This window comes from Thunnus maccoyii, chromosome 13, assembly GCF_910596095.1.
Source record: "Thunnus maccoyii chromosome 13, fThuMac1.1, whole genome shotgun sequence".
Classification (NCBI taxonomy): Eukaryota; Metazoa; Chordata; class Actinopteri; order Scombriformes; family Scombridae; genus Thunnus; species Thunnus maccoyii.
In genome coordinates this window covers 19,758,633-19,777,164 of record NC_056545.1, presented here as the reverse complement: position 1 = coordinate 19,777,164, position 18,532 = coordinate 19,758,633, and the positions used below count along the sequence as shown (strand labels likewise).

Genomic DNA, 18,532 nt, shown 5'->3' with positions numbered 1-18,532 from the left:
ATAAAAACTATTTATGTATTTGAGGAGTTATATCTAGATGTCTGTCAGGGTGAAAATTCTCTCTGTGATTAAGAAACTACGCAACAACATTTTGTTCATGCATATTTTATTCAAGAGTAAAAAAATGTGATTTGTCCCATAGGGCATGCTTACAATGTGTGTATCATTTAGGAAGTCAAATGCCAAAACATATTTCCAGAGATAATAAAAAATGTTGCAAGATAAAACCCATTATAGTTGTTTGTTGAAATATGCATGTAGACCATACAAGAACCAGAAACAGAGGAAGGAAAATAACCATAAGCTAAATTGTAACAATAATAATATCAGCAGTAAATATAACCAGGGTACAATGTTTCCTGTTAAACGTAAGTGTGACACATGATTTTCTTTGTGTCCAATTCATTTACATCTGAAAACCATGCTATCATGCTTTGGCAGCCTGAAAGTTGCTTTTCACTGAGATTATATTCATTCACACTATTGAACATTTTCTGTACATCAGTACAACAGAAAAATAAACACAAGGCTTCACACCTTAGAAGGGCATCTCTGCATACAAGAACTCAATATAAAATTAAAAGCAGTGGTAATAATTAACAGAATGAAAAAAATGGACAAAACCAATCAAAGGAAGCCTATATATAAAATTTATAAAACAAGACAAATGAAACTACAAATATAATTCAAAAATAAAATAATTCAAGTTTACTATTTGAAACACAACTACAGTATCACAATTATAATCTCACATAACAATTAGGAACTTAATTGCATGCATTGATGCGTTCCGTACCATAGATGCTGTGTTAAAAATCACTGTTTTTGTCCATCCTTAATTCACATACCTTTATCATTAAATAGAAAGATGGAATATAAAGTAGAAAAAATATTAATGTAGAAAGGAAATTCTAGAAATTTATGTGATAGTATGCGTTGCTTGAGTTTGTGGTTTCAGTGGGATTTTCCAAATTATATATTTTCACAGAACCAGTTTTAATATTTTGTTTCATTTCTCTTCTTCTATCAGTCAGAAAGACCCCTTCAGTGCAACAATGCATTTTAGGATACAGAGGACTTTTCCTCAAAGTATTTGACACAATATTTGGACATGAAAATTTATGTTTTATTTGGATCACTGTATGTTTGCTTCGCTTTCACTTGTCAGTGCAGTTTTTCTCCGCCTGTTTCTCCACTGAATTCTACTGTAGAATTGGATTAGAAAAACTGACTGAAAAACAGGGAAGCAGGATGATTAACACACTTAGATGCAATAGATAGATTCATAAACCAAAAGTCTGGTCCATAATGTGCTCAGTTTTCATTAAGGAATTGCTTCTGACAAGTTTAAATTAAGATAATCCACATTTTTGTTCATTCTTCAAATCCCCTACATAAATGTCAGGATGGATCTAAGCCTATTTATTTCAAATGTATGTGGTAAAATAGGGATAAATTCTAATTTTCTGCATTCACAAATTTGTAGAATTTCCGTCTCACTCTGATATAGTACTTTTTGTAGACCTTAGGCATGAAATCTCATTGAATTTGCAGCACAGCAATATGTGCAAAAACTCAAAGGGTGCTAATGTATACTTGAGTGACTGTCTTTAGCTTTAGCAACAAAGCCGGTGAGAAATAATCAAGTAGTGCGTGACAGCAGGGCATGTTCAAAAGTTCAAAGTCACTCTTTTCCTCTGTGGGTCCAGAAACGGGTGTTAGTGCCGCTTTGTTGCCAAGTCAATAGCAATGCAGAAGTGATGAGGAAACCACGATCCAAGCCTTTCAGCGGAGGATGCTCAAGTGTATACTTTTCCAGAGAGTGAATCGCATGATATCTGAACATGTGCGAGGTATAGCTTGATCAAATGCCGTGCTGCTCTGATGTGAGCTGCTTTAACAATTAATGAAGAGGAAGAAAATAACTTTGAGGATGGTCTGGATAAAAATATAACCCTTTGAAATTCACTTAACATGGACATTGATAAGAAGTTGCATGTTCATATGGGATAGTGAATTCCTTTTAAGGACATTTTCAGATATTAATGATGGTGTTTTATCTGTGATGCTGAGGTACCTACAGTGAGCTCTTTTCATCCCCTCCCTTTCTTCCCTCAACCCCTCCAAGTTACTTCTTGCTAGGAGATGACTGGTAATGAGGGAGGTGAGGAAAGGAGCAGTAGTGGAGAGTGCTGAGAGTAAGTTGGAGTTTGATGGTGGTTAGGACAGAGCACTCTTTCCCTTGCAGGATGATGGCATCTTACTACAAGGTAAATCAATAAATTAAAGTCCACTGGTAAGATTGCACTGCAAGATTTACAAGGTACACATTTTACTTTTTGCTTCCTTTCTTTTTACTTTCACACAGTGTTGTGACTTGTTAATACTTGCAAAACATGTTGGTAAACAAGATTATTTTCCTCATGAAGTGACTTTGTGAGTGATTCATAATAAACACTTTATAAAACAGTAAAATGATTTGTGTGGCATGGATACTGCAATTATGTCTTCTGTCAGGCCCTGCAATGAAGGAGCAGACATTTGTCAGCACTCAGAACAACACAACCCCCAACAATGCAGTCTGTAATTGAACTGAGAAAGGGAACAACAGGCAGACACAACTTTCAACCACACTCTTTCAGTCAAGCTGCAGCCCGCTGGCCTCTCCTTATCCCTGCCCCCTGCTGTGAACCCCAGCTCCCCCCTCCCCCAACTGTGCGGTGACATACTGTCATGAAATAAATGACCTTTTCGCCCGTTTTAGATTTGCTGCAGATTTCATGTTCTGTCTGTGGGCCTGTTTTATTTCTATGTTCTGAGGCCTGAATTTCCGATTTGGCAATGTCTTGCTGCACGGCGCAACAGCAGCATGGTTCTGAGGCTCAGACAGCACATCACTGGATGTTGCTGTTGTCATCCGTGCCGTTTGCCTCTGACATATTCATCTTTCCCATGGAGTGACCCACGTGGTTCACCCCATCTTTGCGAGGTGGCATGCGCTCATTGATCCGGTCCAGGCCTTTAGCCTCCTCAAAGCTGGTGATTTTGTGCTGAGGGGAGAACCCACGGATAGCTGGAGAGAAAAGGAAGAGAACGCATATAAAAGGATCAGACTCACCTTGTAATAATACAATCTCAGTATATCTCTAAAATTATTTACCCCAATATTTAAACTGCTGTTGGGATTCCCCATGTATTATATCCAAAGAATACATAATAGGTCAATCTTAATTAGGAACAAAGGAGCTTATTTCAATAACGGATCAGTGCACTAAACATACTGTATGACTGTGATGCTTTAAGGCCTTTTCATACTTTATGCGTTCCGCGGACAGCTGTGGATTTGACCGCGGATGTGCACGCAGTTCCATTCATACTTTATTTAGAGGTCTGCGGACACGGTAGCAGAGTTGTAAAATCCAGTCTGAGTATTAAAAACCATCGTGCAGTGTTTTTCTGATCAGCCTTTAAACGCAATAATCTGTTACTCTATCTGGACTTGCTGGATTGTATTTAATTGTCTCACTGACACTTAAACAACATGCCCACTCCAACACAGCCCCTTGTATTGTTTTATACAGGACTGTTTTGAGTTTGAATGCAGCTGAGGAGTTGCTGTTTGTTGCTGAACAACGGGAAAAAGTTGAAAAAAGAATAGCAACAGCTTAATGAGAACATGAATACAGTACATATATACAGTAGACGAGACAGGCATTCCTGTTCTCTTCACTCATGCTATTCAGAGAATTACGCAAGTAACCTAAAGTTTGCTTTTGTAGCACATGCGTAATTGATGTGTTTGGGCTGCACACAGACGTAAGCAGAGTGGCTGCGCAGACCCTCGCAGACATAGGCAGAAGACGACATTTACGTCACGCAGATTAACGTGGACCCTTGCAGCCACACGGATGCAGAAAGTATGAATTGGCCATTAAAATATGACATTTTTTGGTTTGATTGTTACATACTAACTTACCAGTATATGCTATTCAGTTTTCTCTCTGCAGCTGACATGACATGACAATTACTGACATGGCAGAAAGTAAAAGCTACTGCAGTTTTACACTTGCACCTTCCTTGTGCCATATGTTCCAGCTGAAACACTCACAAACACTACATAAAAGCAAAAAAAATTAGTTGTAACAGTTCTTGCCAGCAGGTGGCGCACATGTTAAAATGGAAGCACATTTGACTCTTTTAGCTTGTAGGAGGAAATGAGGCGACATCGACATGCCATCTACCTGTTTGAACTGCAGCTTCTATTATTTTCCTTTCCTTTCCTATAAGCGGCGCAGGTTGTGTACGACTGGTCTGCCTCTTTCATTAAATAAAACTGCCATTATCACAACTTATATCTTGTTGGTTTAAACATTTGAAAGTGTCTCACTGCATCATGTCCCACCCCAGTGTCCCGTTTCAACAGAAAATACATCAAAGTAAGGAAGAAAGATGTCCAGAAAGTCCTGTATCATTGTAAATTCTAAGTTATCCAAACACATAAGCAACAAAAGCAGCCAACTAAGACATTTGTTTCACCTCACTGTGAAAAAAACCCAAAATACATTTCTAATCATAATCAGTGTGAATGTTTACCATCCTGTCACTTATTTGAAATAAGACATACATGTAGATTCTTTTTAATATATTTGTGCTAGTAGTGTAAATTTCTGTCTCACAACTTCTTGGTTAGTGACCAGTGATTACCTCAGACATATCACGAGGAACTGAGGCTTCAAGATGCATATTTCATGTCGATGCTCTGGTCTGTTTCTTGTTATTGTGCATGCAATGCTTTTTGGAACCAGATGAGGCCATTTACAAGCCAAACCCAATACAATGTAGTATTTTAGTCATGCATCTCTTGCAGCACTTGACTTTGCAGTTGCAAATTTATCATGAACATCTCCTGATGCCTTAGAAAGAAAGATATTCCTTTTACCCCAGTTTGGCCAATTCCCAGTGTGTGCTACAGTCATTGTTGATGCTAAGTCTCTCTATGTTGGAATGGGCAGTGAGTGTGGATGGGAGCTAGGAGTAGACTGATACACATGGAGGAACCTGCCATTTTATAAAAAACGCAAAAGATGCACATTGTCTCCTCAGATCTCAGGTGCCTCAGATCCCTCACCAGCTTCCCACCCAGCAAATACTACTAATAGTGTGTGATTGAGCATCTCTGAATCCTCCCAGCACCCAAAGATGTTTCTCCTCACCCATTAGACACCAGCTCCTTACAAAATGTGCATAATTCTCTCACTATTTTATTCAATAAATAAATATTATTCAACTCATGGTCATCAGTTCTAAATTTATTCCATCTCTCTAACATTAAAAATGCATTTTTTTAATCATTGGTACTGCAAAGTAAAGTGCCAGCCATACCAGCATCAGACCTCTCCGTGAAATGTTGCTTGATGGAGTTTTGATTGTGTGAGCTGTTGTGTGCATGGACAATGTCAATGGCAGGAAACCATGACAATATGTCAGGACTGGGGTGGGGGTGGGTGGGGGTGAGGGGGCACAGGTTTACCTTCTCTGTCCTCATCATGAGTCTCGACGGCTTCAATGGCTTCAATGGTGGCTGAGGGGGGAGGAGGGGAGCAGGTTACTCCTGATAAAGCCATGCAAATGTAAAATGCAGCCCCGGTGAAAAGGCGGCTTGTGTTAGACCAGATGAGATATACATGTTCAGCGGCAATGGAGCCAAACTCGGAGGAGCGCCATGCGTTAATACTGAGAGAATTAAGTGTCAGTCAATGGTTAGAAAATTCATATGAGAAATAACAAAGATAGATCCAAAGAGAGAGAGTGATAGAGATATGGAAAAAGTAACAGGTTGAGTTGAGATTGTAAAAGATTTTAGGTAAGTGGACAGTGTTTGCAGTGCTTGTACTAGCCTTGCACTAGATATTTTAAAATGGTTTCACAACTTAAATTGTCCCTGTAGCGATGATTGTGATGCAGGTGTTACACTGTGTTCTGTGGTTTCTGAAATGTGTTACTGTAGGCAGACAGCAGTAACATTAGGTTGCTCTTCCATAGCCTAAATGTAATAAGAGCACCTCTAAGAGGCTACAAAAAAAGCTTGCTGGCTGCTCTATATTAAAGACACAGGGAGAAAGATTGAAAGAGAAATAAGAGCAATGGAAGGACAAAAATTGGTGACGAAGAAAAAAAGATAGAGGAAAGGATAGAGAAGAGGCTTATGCCGAGCCTTGTACTCACCACTCTGCAGTGTCTGTCTGCCTCCAGAGAGAACCCCGCTCGGCAGCATGCCAGTGGGCGTCAGGCCCTTAAGCGTCAACACATTTTCACTCTCCTCTCTGCAGGAATCACAGACACGGGTAAACAGGTCAGAAAACTTCACTGCACCCTGATCAAACTGGAATAAAAACTTTATGCTAACACTCTGACAACAGTTTATACACATGCACACCTGACACAGTCTCACATTTTGACAATATAGACTCATATATACCTTCACAAACACCACACAAACATAAACTACAGTCTACCTGAGAACTGAGAACATTTTGGCCATTTTCCCAATAGCACGGATCTTGTTTTTGATCACCTCCTTGCGTGCTGCAGCTGCATTGGCTGCAAAGAAAAAAAAAGTCATAATGATACAATAGATACTGTATTATAAGCCGGTGTAATGCATTAGAAACTGTTTAGTACTGTAATTATATGCCAATTTGACTGTATACTGTAATGTCGATTCTGTCATTATAGTCCTATGTAATGAATAAGAAACTGTGTTTATTGGCCTCTCTGATGCAATAGACATTGTCTTAGTGGGCTAAGAGCTTTACCTAATTAACTTATCAAGATCAAGTGATAATTAATGGCATGTACTGTAAAAGCAATGAATTGAAGCCAGCATTTAACAGCGAAGCCTCTGTAAAAACAAATGAAAAGCCAAAGGAAGCTTAAAATCCTTAGCCAGATAGTTCAGATATGAAAATGAACAGCTCAAATGTGCCGATTTTATTCCATGAAAAAAACAATTTAGTTTATTCTGACTGAACTGAACCCACAATGAACTAATGCTAAACAGAAATGATAAATTATGAAATAGTTACTAAGAGGACTTCTTACCATCAAAGATCTCATCTTCATCATTCATGAGCTCATCATCAGAGCAGATGCTCAGCACATTCACCAGCATCTCCGTGACTGGGGAGGAAACAGAGTGTAGGAAAGAGTTGAACATAGAGATAACAGATAATTATATTAGGATTAAAAACAGTTGACAGATATAAAAAGACTTTATTCTAGAAAAACCTTTCTCTCCAACGAATGGCAGAGACCAGGTGAAGACATCCATGAAGTTGGGCAGCCAGTAGGGATGGGGTGAGCAGTTGAACTGTCGGATGTTCATGACATTATTTTCATATTTCAGTACAGCAGCTGTTGGGAAAGCAGAAAAGATACAGTAGCGTAAAATTGTCCACTCAAATCTTTAACTCTACTCTACTCTATAGATTTATATTACAGTTTTTTTACACACAAAAAGTAGTAATTCATCAATACTTCAGTATAATAATATAATATATGTAGAGTATGTAGAACTCAGCAGGCTAAACAATAATAAGTCAATCTAGATTTCCTGAACCAGAGTCTCAAAGCTGTATGTGATAAACACAAAGATTTGAGGTCTAGAGAGCCAAAATTAGTCTGTCTTGTTATTGCTTGGCTCATGAAGGCATCACAAAGTACACAATGTGGTTGAAAGGAATCTTCAGGATACAGAGAAAACTGACAAGTACATGTAATGATGTACTGTATTTAGGCAGTATGTATTCTCTGCAGAGAGGTAAGGTTGCAAAGCATCAGTCCTTTATTGGCATGTTTTGCAGAGGCAAATACATTCACATACACACCCAATCTTTGCTAAAGCATAATAACCAAAGAATTACTTGAGCACATGTGTGAAGCAGATAGATACACCTTCACTAGCACTTGAAGAATATACACAATTCAGGCAAATATTCACTGTTTTTTCACTGTATTTTTTTCTCTTTTAAAACTAATTTGTAGTACTTATGTGGTGCCAGTCCGACTTTAAAGGACCAGTGTGTAAGATTTAGTGGCATCTAGCGGTGGGGTTGCAGACTGCAACCAACTGAATACCCCTTCCCTGTTCCTCCCCTTCCAAGCATACAGGAGAACTTGCAGTGGCCGCGAAACTCGTGAAAAATGTGAAAGGCCCTCTCCAGAGAGAGTGTTTGGTTTGTCCGTTCTGGGCTACTGTAGAAACACGGCGGTGCAACATGGTGGGCTCTGTGAAAGAGGACCTGCTCCCTATGTAGATATAAATGGCTCATTCTAAGGTAATGAAAACACAACAATTCTTATTTTCAGGTGATTATACACCAATTAAAACATACTTATAAATATTATATTCCATTTCTGCCATTAGATCCCCTAAATACTACACACTGGTCCTTTAAAGAGGTCTCTGTTGCAGCTGCTGTACACTGAACACTGAATGACCAAAGCAGTTTTAGTTAATAGCCTGCACCAGAATTATTATGCTACTAAAGCAATATCTAATACAATTCAATATACATCCTCTGATGTTTTTACGAACATTTACCAGAAAAAAAGAAAGGCTGTAATGTGGTTAAATCTATCCCTCTATCCCAATCTATACTTACATAATGAAAAACATTCAGAGCAATGGCAGACTGCACAGCACATAAACTGACTGTCGTTTTGTTTTATGGTGTGCACTGTGCAGGATCTTTGCAGGGCATATTTTTATAGCCATACGCATAATTATATTTCAACTATGCTCTCTTCAAATATATTCGAGTTCAGTGATGATGCTCAGTTTAATATTTTTCCACACAGCTTCCTCTGTATATGCAGCCTGTGCGAGCAGAAAATGGGACAAATCAACCACTAGATGGCCTAGCTGAGGCCAGGGATTGCTGACACTGTTACATCAAGAGGGATAAAGCCACATGGAGATAGTCAGCGATGCCGACAGTCCCTCCCACGCTCCCCATCTCCCATAGCCCATGGCAACCAAGACACAGATCTGAGAACACAAACAAACAAGGGCTCCCTAATGCATTCTTATGCCTGTTCACAAGCTAAATGCAGCTACATTGCCACATTCACTCCAGTTTATGCTGTTTAAACCATTTTAATAAGTAAGTCAGACCACCCCACGGTAGTCATTTTGTCAGATGTAAGAGCTGCCTTTTGTGGGTTCTAAAATGCAAATGAACCATTTGTTTTTTGTAAAATATAACCTACATGCAGTTAAAAGGCCAGAGGTACACCAAGTTGACAGTTCTAACATTAAATGTTATAGCAAATTAATCTCTAAAGGCCTGTCTGTTTTACATAGCAATAGAAATGATATGATATATGAGAATAATTGATTTTTGTGCATAGGATCTTGCACCAAATAAAGGTGAATGGCAAACAACAAAAACACAGATAAAAATACCTTCCATAATATATTTCTCACTCACAAGTAAAATGTTGATAATTTTAGCCCAATATATTCATTTCACATAGCTCAATATCATTCAGGCACATTTCAGTGAGAAAAAAAACATTGTTACTTTGCAAAAATATCATACAGACACGAGCAGTAACTGACAGAACTGCAAATGAAACTGTAAACTGAACCAAGGATGGGTATAAAATGAGCAAAGAGATTATCTGACCTTTGTTGTTGTAAACATCCAGGTAGTTTGGTGCTGAGAAGATGGTAATGAGGGATGGGAATCCAGTGGTCTGACTTTTGCGGTACATCCGGTAGCTTTAATGCCGTCAAGTGGCGGTAAAAACAGAAAGAAGGCAGTTCTGAAGGCTTGTTCTTACATATGTAGGTATGTATCTATTGTATTTTTGTTTGTGTGTCTTTTTATGTGAATGTGTGTTGAAGTGAACATACCCGGCATCTTGTGCTTCATGCGCTCGGATAATTGATAATAGGTTATTGCTCTGTAGGAACTCACATACAGCTGGATAACTGGAGAAGAGAAAATAAAAAATTGGATTTAGAGATGTCACTGAAAAAATGTCATGCTTTTAAAACAGTATACTGTAACGTAACAGTGCAGAGCAAGCATCAGTATGACAGAGAACAAATCAACTCAATTAAGCAAACAATCTTATCATAAATTGACTAAATTTGTTTTTTCCATCCACACAACAGAATGTCATCACTAATTTGATATAATTTCACTCACCAGCAAATGAAACAACAAAGATTTATCACTCATGAATACATTTATGAAAGCCTTGCTGAGGATGATGCAAGTGTGTGAAAAACCAATTCAACTGCTACCTGTTGCAGTACAAAACGAAATAGCCTAGTAAGCGGCAGTAAGAGCTTCCTGTCCCCCAGCTCTAACTTGACAGGAAATGTGCCTGAGAGGGAGCAAAGTCTGCGAGCTAGTCAATAACAAGCAAAGCTGCAACATACTGTACATACATCCAACGCACCCTTTGCAATAAGAAGGTCTATTTAAGCTGCCGATGCTCCACCAATTATTTTTATTTTTATTCTATTACTGCTGCAAACGTGCTGCATTTTAAAAGCAAACTTGCCTAAAGAGTCAGCTTATGTTGCCTCAGGACAACCTTTTGGAAGAATAACTTTTTGCTGTTTGTGTCTTTGTTCCAACTGCTGCTGCTGAAATTTCCCAGCTCTGTTCATTGGTCGTTTGGTCAGCCACAGAGGTGCACATCAAGCCAGAAGTGGAGTATTTTTGTCTGTGGTGTTGAGTTTGGAACCACACTGAGAAGTATTCGTTTGTGCTTGTGCTAACATGCATGTTGTCAGTATTGATGTCTTGGGTCTGTTTTGTTGTGTTTGTGTGCTTTAAAATGTTAGTACATGAGGCTGCTGATGTTCTTCTTGTAGGTGATGTCTTGCTGGCTGCTCTTACACTGCAGTCATTTACCTATGTGCAGTATTTGCATATAAATAGAGAATTAATTTTGTGTAGTGAACTAACATCTTTTTCTTTTGGATGTTGTGTGGTATAAACATATTGCATCCGTGCTTGTTATGCATGTAATGGTGAAAGATCAGTTCTACTAATGTGAGCATTGAGTGTTAGTGTCTAAATTGTTTTGCAACATATTTCGCCTTATGTTGCTGATGGGTGTTCCTATTGACTCACTACAAACTAGGTCTCTATAGGGCAGTATGGCTGTGCTGTAATTTTTTTCTCCTGTTTAATCTGTTTTATTTTATTCGTTCTACTTGATCTTACCTTTTAAAATCCTATCTATGCAAGTTAAAATTTTAAATTGATCTCAGATTCATCAAGTCTTTTATCATGATTAACTGTAGTTTTCCACATTCTCCTAGGGAACAAATAGGTCAATTGTGAATAAATTGATGAATTTTTTTGTGTGTTATTGTTGGCATCCATGACTTCTTGACACCTAAAAAGTCAAAACAACACTATACAGAAACCCCACACTGCATGCTTACAAGCTCAATTCTGACCCTTTAGCTTCAGCTCTTGTTACCATTCACTTCAAAAAGTAACCAATTAAAGTTTATCATAATTAGTTTGAACAAACCTTCACCTTGACAAACTAAAAACAACAGTTAGGCAGAATGAATATGTGACATTCCATCTGACAGTCTGTTACCGAGGCCACCGTTGTTACTGACTTGTTTCAAACTCTGATTACTTGTGATACAACGTCTCTCTAGTGCTGCTTGTGACTGACTGTGATTTCATGCTGAAGTTATCCTTCATATTTTTCTGGCCAGACTGACATTGAGCTGTCCCATGGAGAAAGAAGATAAAAACCACATGACTCCCAATATGATTTGGACCGGATTTAGGACCAGAACTTTTTTTTTTCCAGTGGGAGAAATGAAAAGTTTCGACTGCACACTGCACAGAGAACATCAGACCTGTGTCACACAGGAAGGACGAATAATCAGAACTGGGACACTTCCAGCTGCAGTGTGAATATAGCCTACCATTTAGCAGCTCTCACCACAGTTCTTATGTAATACCTAGAAGATTGTGTTATGTCATTCAGAGACTGCATCACTCCTTCAAACTGTGTCTCCTGGGTTAGAAAAAAGAAGATAGATTATAGTTTGATTAGCTTCCCAACCAGTCATGAATTCTGACAAATCCTTTGTGGTTCCTTTATTTTTACCAACTGCTGCATTCATTAAATCCAGTCATAGGTACTGACCTAGTTACACAATATGGTAGTAGTTCTTCAAGATATGTTATTAAAAAGTTTACTTGTGATCTGATTTGTTGCATGTTAACCATCCTCATAAGTAATTTCTTCTGTAATGATTTCGATCATTGTTGACATAAAAATTGCTGATTTGCCAGAAGTCAAGTGAATGCGTCATACCAGCGGCTGTGCATCCAATCAGTGTAGAGTGTATAAAGCACTAATGAATTCAACATTCATTGTACAAGATGCTCTGGGTGAAAGCATGAGCCAAAACGCCAAATGTAAGATGTAAATTAGTCACTGACATCATTGACTTCACTTTGTTAACCCCAAATTTTGTTGCTGCAAGCAATTTATTATTGTGACAGTCTGCTTCTTTAGAAGTTGCTGTGTGACATGTTGATTTAGATATAAAAACTGACTTATAGTCTCACTCTGCTAATCAATGTTTGCAGAAATCCATATTCATTGTATTTTAAAATTCAGACTCCACATTGTGAAATACCATTTTGATGATTGACCCCATTGACTGTATATAAATATGGATGTGACCAAAGATCCCTAAAAGTGAAGCCAAAACATCTTTATTGCTCCCTGGTGGCTGGCTGCAGTATGGGTCATAAGTCCCACTTCCGCCATGTTACCGGATGGGACATGAGCCAAACTAAAAAATCAAAGTACATGTCAAATAAATTTTTCCCTAAGATGGTTTCTGTCATTTTAGGTAGCTATTATCACACTGATGTTTGTTCTAGTGCTCATTTTTCTGATAATTTTGTTTTTAATTTGTTATTTGACAATATAAAAAGGGAGTACGACATCATGATTGACAGCTGTGACAGCCGCTCTCAAACCATCGTCAGGCGGCGGGACAGCTGAGGGAAGGTGTCCCGTGGGCTGTCATCCCACCCCCCGACTCTACTGCGCAGACTATGGCTCCAAATGACATCACACAAGCACACAAGCAAGATGGCAGCTCCCGTAAGCAATATTTTTTTTTCCAGGATGGTGAAGTCATGACCTGTTCTACTCTGCCTCTGATTGGCTTACCCTGATATTCTTACCCTAAACCTAACCAATCTCACTCCTCATGCCTAAACCTAACCAATCCAACCAACGAGCTAGCCAATCAGAGGCAGAGTAGGGTGATCATGACTTTTCCATCTTGGGAAAAAAAAAATTGGCCTTCTGGAAAGTAGATAAATTGGCTTCACTTTTACATAGCAGTAGGAAATGGAGACGTGTCGTCCATATTTATGTGAAGTCAATGATTGACTGAGTGGAAACCAGAGACACACTGAGTAACTCCGGGGCACAGATTGCAAGACTGTGTAATCCTAGATTACCAATTATTACCAGGATCTGCTGTATTTGATAGAATCCTATTAAAATGTCAATTCCAGGGCTACAACTAACAAATGATTTTTGTTATCAACTAATCTGCCAATTACTTCTTTGAATTATCTATTATGCTTTAGGTTAATAAAAAAATGTCAGAAAATAGTGAAAATGTCATTCAAAGTTTCACAGTCCAAGGCAATATCTTCAAATTGCTTGAATAAAATGCAAAGATATTCAATTTGCAGTGATAAACCAGAGAAAAGCAGTATATTTGATCAACTGACTGAAATGACTAATCACTTGTCAAAATTGTTGATTCATTTTCTCTCAGTTTATTGATTCATTCAACACCAGTCACTTCAATTCTTTCCAGACCAACAGTAAGAGACAGTACATCCTCCCCAGCAACAATAATCTTTTCCTGCACTTCCTTACAGTCACTGCCATCCACGGACCCATCAAACTTTCAGAAGTGCTTAAAATATTTAAATGCTCAAAGGTTTGTGCCGGAAGAAAAACAAGGAGACTGCTTTGCCCTGAGCACCTGGCGAAACTGTGCCATCCTCATATATCTAGGTCACATGGCTAGCATTCCCTTGGTGGCCAATATATAAATTGCAGGAATAGCTGTGTTACACACTCACAGGGATATGTTGTAACTCTCTTCACTATGGCTGACAGTGCACCATGGTAAAACTGCAAAATGCCGGACTTATATAACAGTTTCTATTAAAAACACAATGCGTCTCTAACTCAGAAATTTTTTGCATCACACTTTTTTAAGATTACGTTTGTCATAGCCACAGAGCAGTATTTTTAGCTGACAAATGTCATGTAATAACATAAAAATAAACTTCCCAATGTACAGTATGCGCTCATTTATTTTTTGTTCACTCCAACGGTATTTATTGATTACTCAGAGAAAACACACACACACACACACACACACACACATACACATTGCTTGTCTGTGGCTCACATTCCTCTCCCCTTTTGCCAAAACACACAATTATGTGTCAGCGAGCCTGTGAGTGAAGGACAGCGAGAAATCTGACAAGTGAGTATGAGCGGGGGAGATGGAAGTGCTGTGTTGTGAGTGTGAAACTGAGAGTTTTTTTCCCCCTTTAAGAGAATCCATCTGTCGGGCTGGTGGTCATCATATTCATTCTTTACCCAATATAAAAATGTAGCAGCCAAGCAAAACTACGTATTTATAACTATATTCCTAATCACTAAGAATCACTTTTTTAACAGAAAAATGAGACTTAACATGTAACGTAGCCAATATTACAACAGACTTAACATAAACCCTTAACAAGTGTACGTGTTACAGCATTACAATGTTACTACATCACATTATTGAAATGGATAAGCCTGCAGTTGTGCTGTGCCTCTATATAAGATGGTTAATGGGCAAAAACTATATCAAAAGGCCTCCTTTTGGATTTTTTTTATGAGTATTAATTTCATTATTAAGGAAAAAAGGAGGCATGAAAATGTGATATTTTGACATAAATGAATCATTCTGTGTTTGCAAAACCTTAACAACAATTTAACTAATATTACAGTAAAACTAAATTCAGGCATGCATGACATTTGTAAATCTCTGTAAGCACTGTATTGTTGTTTCTACATCAATTTCAAACTCTGAGGAACAAGCAATTGGATGGCTACTTGTGAAAAATGTACATTATTGATTTTATGGGACTCATGTTTAGGAGTCAAACAGTAGTGCTCAGTATATCAGTGGGCATTTCTATGTAGAGTTCACATATAACAACACTGGGTCATTGTCAGTATGCAGCTTAAAGTGAAAAAACTACAGTACACTGTATTTGATTTTCTCAAAGTGCTACATCTACTTCTCTTTCAGATTTTCTTGCAGTTCCCAATAACCCCAGGAGAACCTGCTTCTCTGTGTACATACTGTTGGCAAGACTCATAATGATGGAGAGGTACGTTTGAGAGTGAAGATAGGAAAAAGCCATGGGGAGATAAATGACTATTATAGCAGCATCCTCCACACATCTACAGAATAATCCTCAGTAAGCTCCTCTCTCTGTGAATAGATGGCTTCTTATCAGGGATCATTTAACAGTACGTAGTGAGAGAGGAGGTTAAGACCCAATCACCTGCTGCTGTTTGCTGTATCAGATACTCTCCATGGCTGCTGTTAAACTCTTCAAACACACCATGAATCTCTTCATCATTCATTGTTCAAAGAATACTACCCTGTACTGTAAGTTTTACATTTCATTTCCAAAACCACTGTTTCCAGTTCACCTTGGGGTGGTAATAAAATCAGCTTTTGGTTTCTTGAAACTTGCTTGATAAAGGCAATCCATCAAAATGAACATTTGTTGCTGTTATTGTTGCAAAGTAGTTTAAATAGCCTTGAGCTCTCCAACAAGAACAGTTTTCAGATAGTCCTTGCTTGAAGTAGCATTTATTGCACAAAAATAACATTAACTATTAAAATATCAGGATCTGAGGCAAGCTTCATGTCTTTGCAAGCGAATTCTTGCTGAAGCTGAAGTGTGCTTGTATATTCAAATAAAAATCTAAAAACCTGTCATACTTGAGGAAAAGGTCAGCAGTAATGTAATTTAAGTTAGCATTCAGTTTTAAGTTTGGTTTCAAAGTAACAAGGTGATCTTGCCAATATGGAAATATAGTTTGAAACTGAAACTTCTGCTTTTAACACTTTGGTGGGACTATTTCATCTGATATCATTTTAAGCAAATGGCACCTCTGACACTTCTCCATGAGCCCACAAATATACTAAAAAGAAAATTACAGTCGGGTTGGAATGTGAACCTGAACTGCAATTACTCTGCACACACTGTCCAGGATGTCATTTTCTCTTCGGTGGAGAAATAAATCTTCCTGACTTTACCTTATGTGATTTGAGCAGAACTGCAGCTCCCACACAGGGGTCTGTACTGTTCTGAACCTTCATTAAGGAAACTCTCACCACAACTGCTACCTAATCGCTTAGCCTCACCATCACCTACCTCTACAGCTCTATCCCTTCTCACAACAATATTAGGACAGTGCTCGCTCCGTCCTCTTTTACAAGCTCTGCCACGGAGGTTTAACAGTTGCATAACAAACTGATTTCCAATTTGCCTCACTATTATGTTTTGTATTTCATTCTCCTTTCTCTGTCTATTTTTACTTGACTCCAGTTTCACCCTGATAATACTTTGTCCGTACCAATCCGTTCTGAAAGTCAAAAGACGGCCACTTATGAAAAACAGTTGTTAACCACAAGGCATAGACACAATCTATAGGCTTTAACAATATGTTAACCTGTTCATTCTTTAATTTGTTTCATTCAATAAATCACTCAATATACTTAATTACAGTCTCCTTCCAATGTTATTGCCATCATGGGGTGCTAAGTTGTTTGTTCTGTTCTTTTTGAGTTATGCTCAGGTAGCAGTAACTGCTAGATATCTATTAATATTTCATAACCTCAACATCTATTTTTGATATTAAGAGTTCTGTTGCTAGGCTTCTGATCAGACCTCTTGAAAGATTAAATTAAATCTGATCAACACTGATAATTTATGCTGTTGACCCACGATGCTTCATCTTCTGTCTCCTAAATGCACAGTCTAATGAAGCAGAAACAGTATGAAGAAGATGACAAGTCACCAGGTTCATTATCAACCAACATAGCTTAAATGTTTTTGAAAGCTCTGTTAGTTAATTTTAAAATCTATAATATTTTGTTCTTTTGGTCTTGACTGCAATTACAAAGGTGTGTATGAGATATTTGTATAAGATTTTCACTAAACTGTATGTAAGAGGAAAGGTACTGCACTCAACATGGTTGTTAGACCACAGGGGTTTAAACATAACTTTAGTTTGTTTACAAGGAAACTCCACACAGAACCTATAAGTGTAATTAGAGACTTACCACAATGTAACATGGGTCAAGCTAATGGAATCAGTACAGTATAGGATATGTACTTGTTACAGGTGATTGCTCGCAATGCAAGATGACATAAACACAATGTTTCAGACCATTGATTCATGAAAGCAGCACAGTACTGCATCCTTTAGTAAATCTGGATCTTACGTATCTGAGTACGGGCAAGACTGCAGTATTCAAATTATAATAATCAAGAATAATCCAGACAAACCTTGACCAGAGTGGTGCAGGGAAGGAAAAGGGACAGCTCACCTGTAGAAGTAGGAGCAGCCTCGCACTGTGTTGTGGCTGAAATATTCCTGGGTTTTCTCATTGCCAAAGTCCTCCAGAGGATCAGACCACAGCAGGTCACACATTGGCCCAAAAGCCGGCGGCTCCTTGAACCGATCCAACTTCACATGAAGAAGCAGAAATGTAGGCTAGGTTAATATATGCACACACACAACCAATGTAAAACCTGGTACTGTAGAGGGATGTTACCTTTTTAATGTCATCTAAGGTGTGTATTTCAGGTGAGAGTCCACCGTGGACACACAGAAACTGTTGGTTCATGAGTGCAGCCAGGGGAAGGCAGTCAAATGCATCCATACATGAGTCATACACCTGCTCTGAGTACTTGATTTTACCTGAGAGAAGACAGAAATTTAATCAGCTGCATCAGAGTTGACAGTCCTAACATGATATATGTGTGAAAAAAAAACAGTTTGTTCTCTGTCTGAACATAACATTTTCATGTATTGTATGTATAAGTAAAAATTAGGTGATGAATCTCTTTTTGAAGATATATGTAAAGAGGTAATAAGGAAAGGAAAAAATGTAAGAAATATTATTTTTGTTATACAGTAAGATCATAACGTACAATAATAATTAAGATATATTTTAAGTTACATTAAGATGCATCTGAAATAAAGTAATAAAATTGCTTCACACATACGCAAATGCAGGCCTACAGATCAGGTTATATTTATAACAAAAGCATTTATCAAGTGCTTACATGTTATATTGACAGTTCCAGAAAAAAACTCTTCTATATTTTTCTCTTGTGTAACTGAATTT

General features: G+C 38.1%; 1 protein-coding gene across 2 annotated transcripts in view; it reads right to left on the bottom strand.

Annotated features, from left to right (window-relative positions):
• Nucleotides 1-95: 95 nt before the first annotated feature.
• ppp3ca (protein phosphatase 3, catalytic subunit, alpha isozyme) overlaps nucleotides 96-18,532 on the bottom strand; it is a 33,091-nt gene continuing 14,654 nt past the window's right edge. For both annotated transcript variants that reach the window (XM_042432187.1, XM_042432188.1), the window contains 10 exons: nucleotides 17,957-18,102; nucleotides 17,729-17,868; nucleotides 9,920-9,997; nucleotides 9,690-9,784; nucleotides 7,288-7,413; nucleotides 7,102-7,179; nucleotides 6,516-6,600; nucleotides 6,226-6,323; nucleotides 5,531-5,581; nucleotides 96-3,073 (listed from right to left, as the gene is read on the bottom strand). In XM_042432187.1, coding sequence (XP_042288121.1) covers nucleotides 2,895-3,073; nucleotides 5,531-5,581; nucleotides 6,226-6,323; nucleotides 6,516-6,600; nucleotides 7,102-7,179; nucleotides 7,288-7,413; nucleotides 9,690-9,784; nucleotides 9,920-9,997; nucleotides 17,729-17,868; nucleotides 17,957-18,102 — 1,076 coding nt within the window. In that variant the 3' untranslated portion in view covers nucleotides 96-2,894. The remainder of the gene's footprint in view (nucleotides 3,074-5,530; nucleotides 5,582-6,225; nucleotides 6,324-6,515; nucleotides 6,601-7,101; nucleotides 7,180-7,287; nucleotides 7,414-9,689; nucleotides 9,785-9,919; nucleotides 9,998-17,728; nucleotides 17,869-17,956; nucleotides 18,103-18,532) is intronic.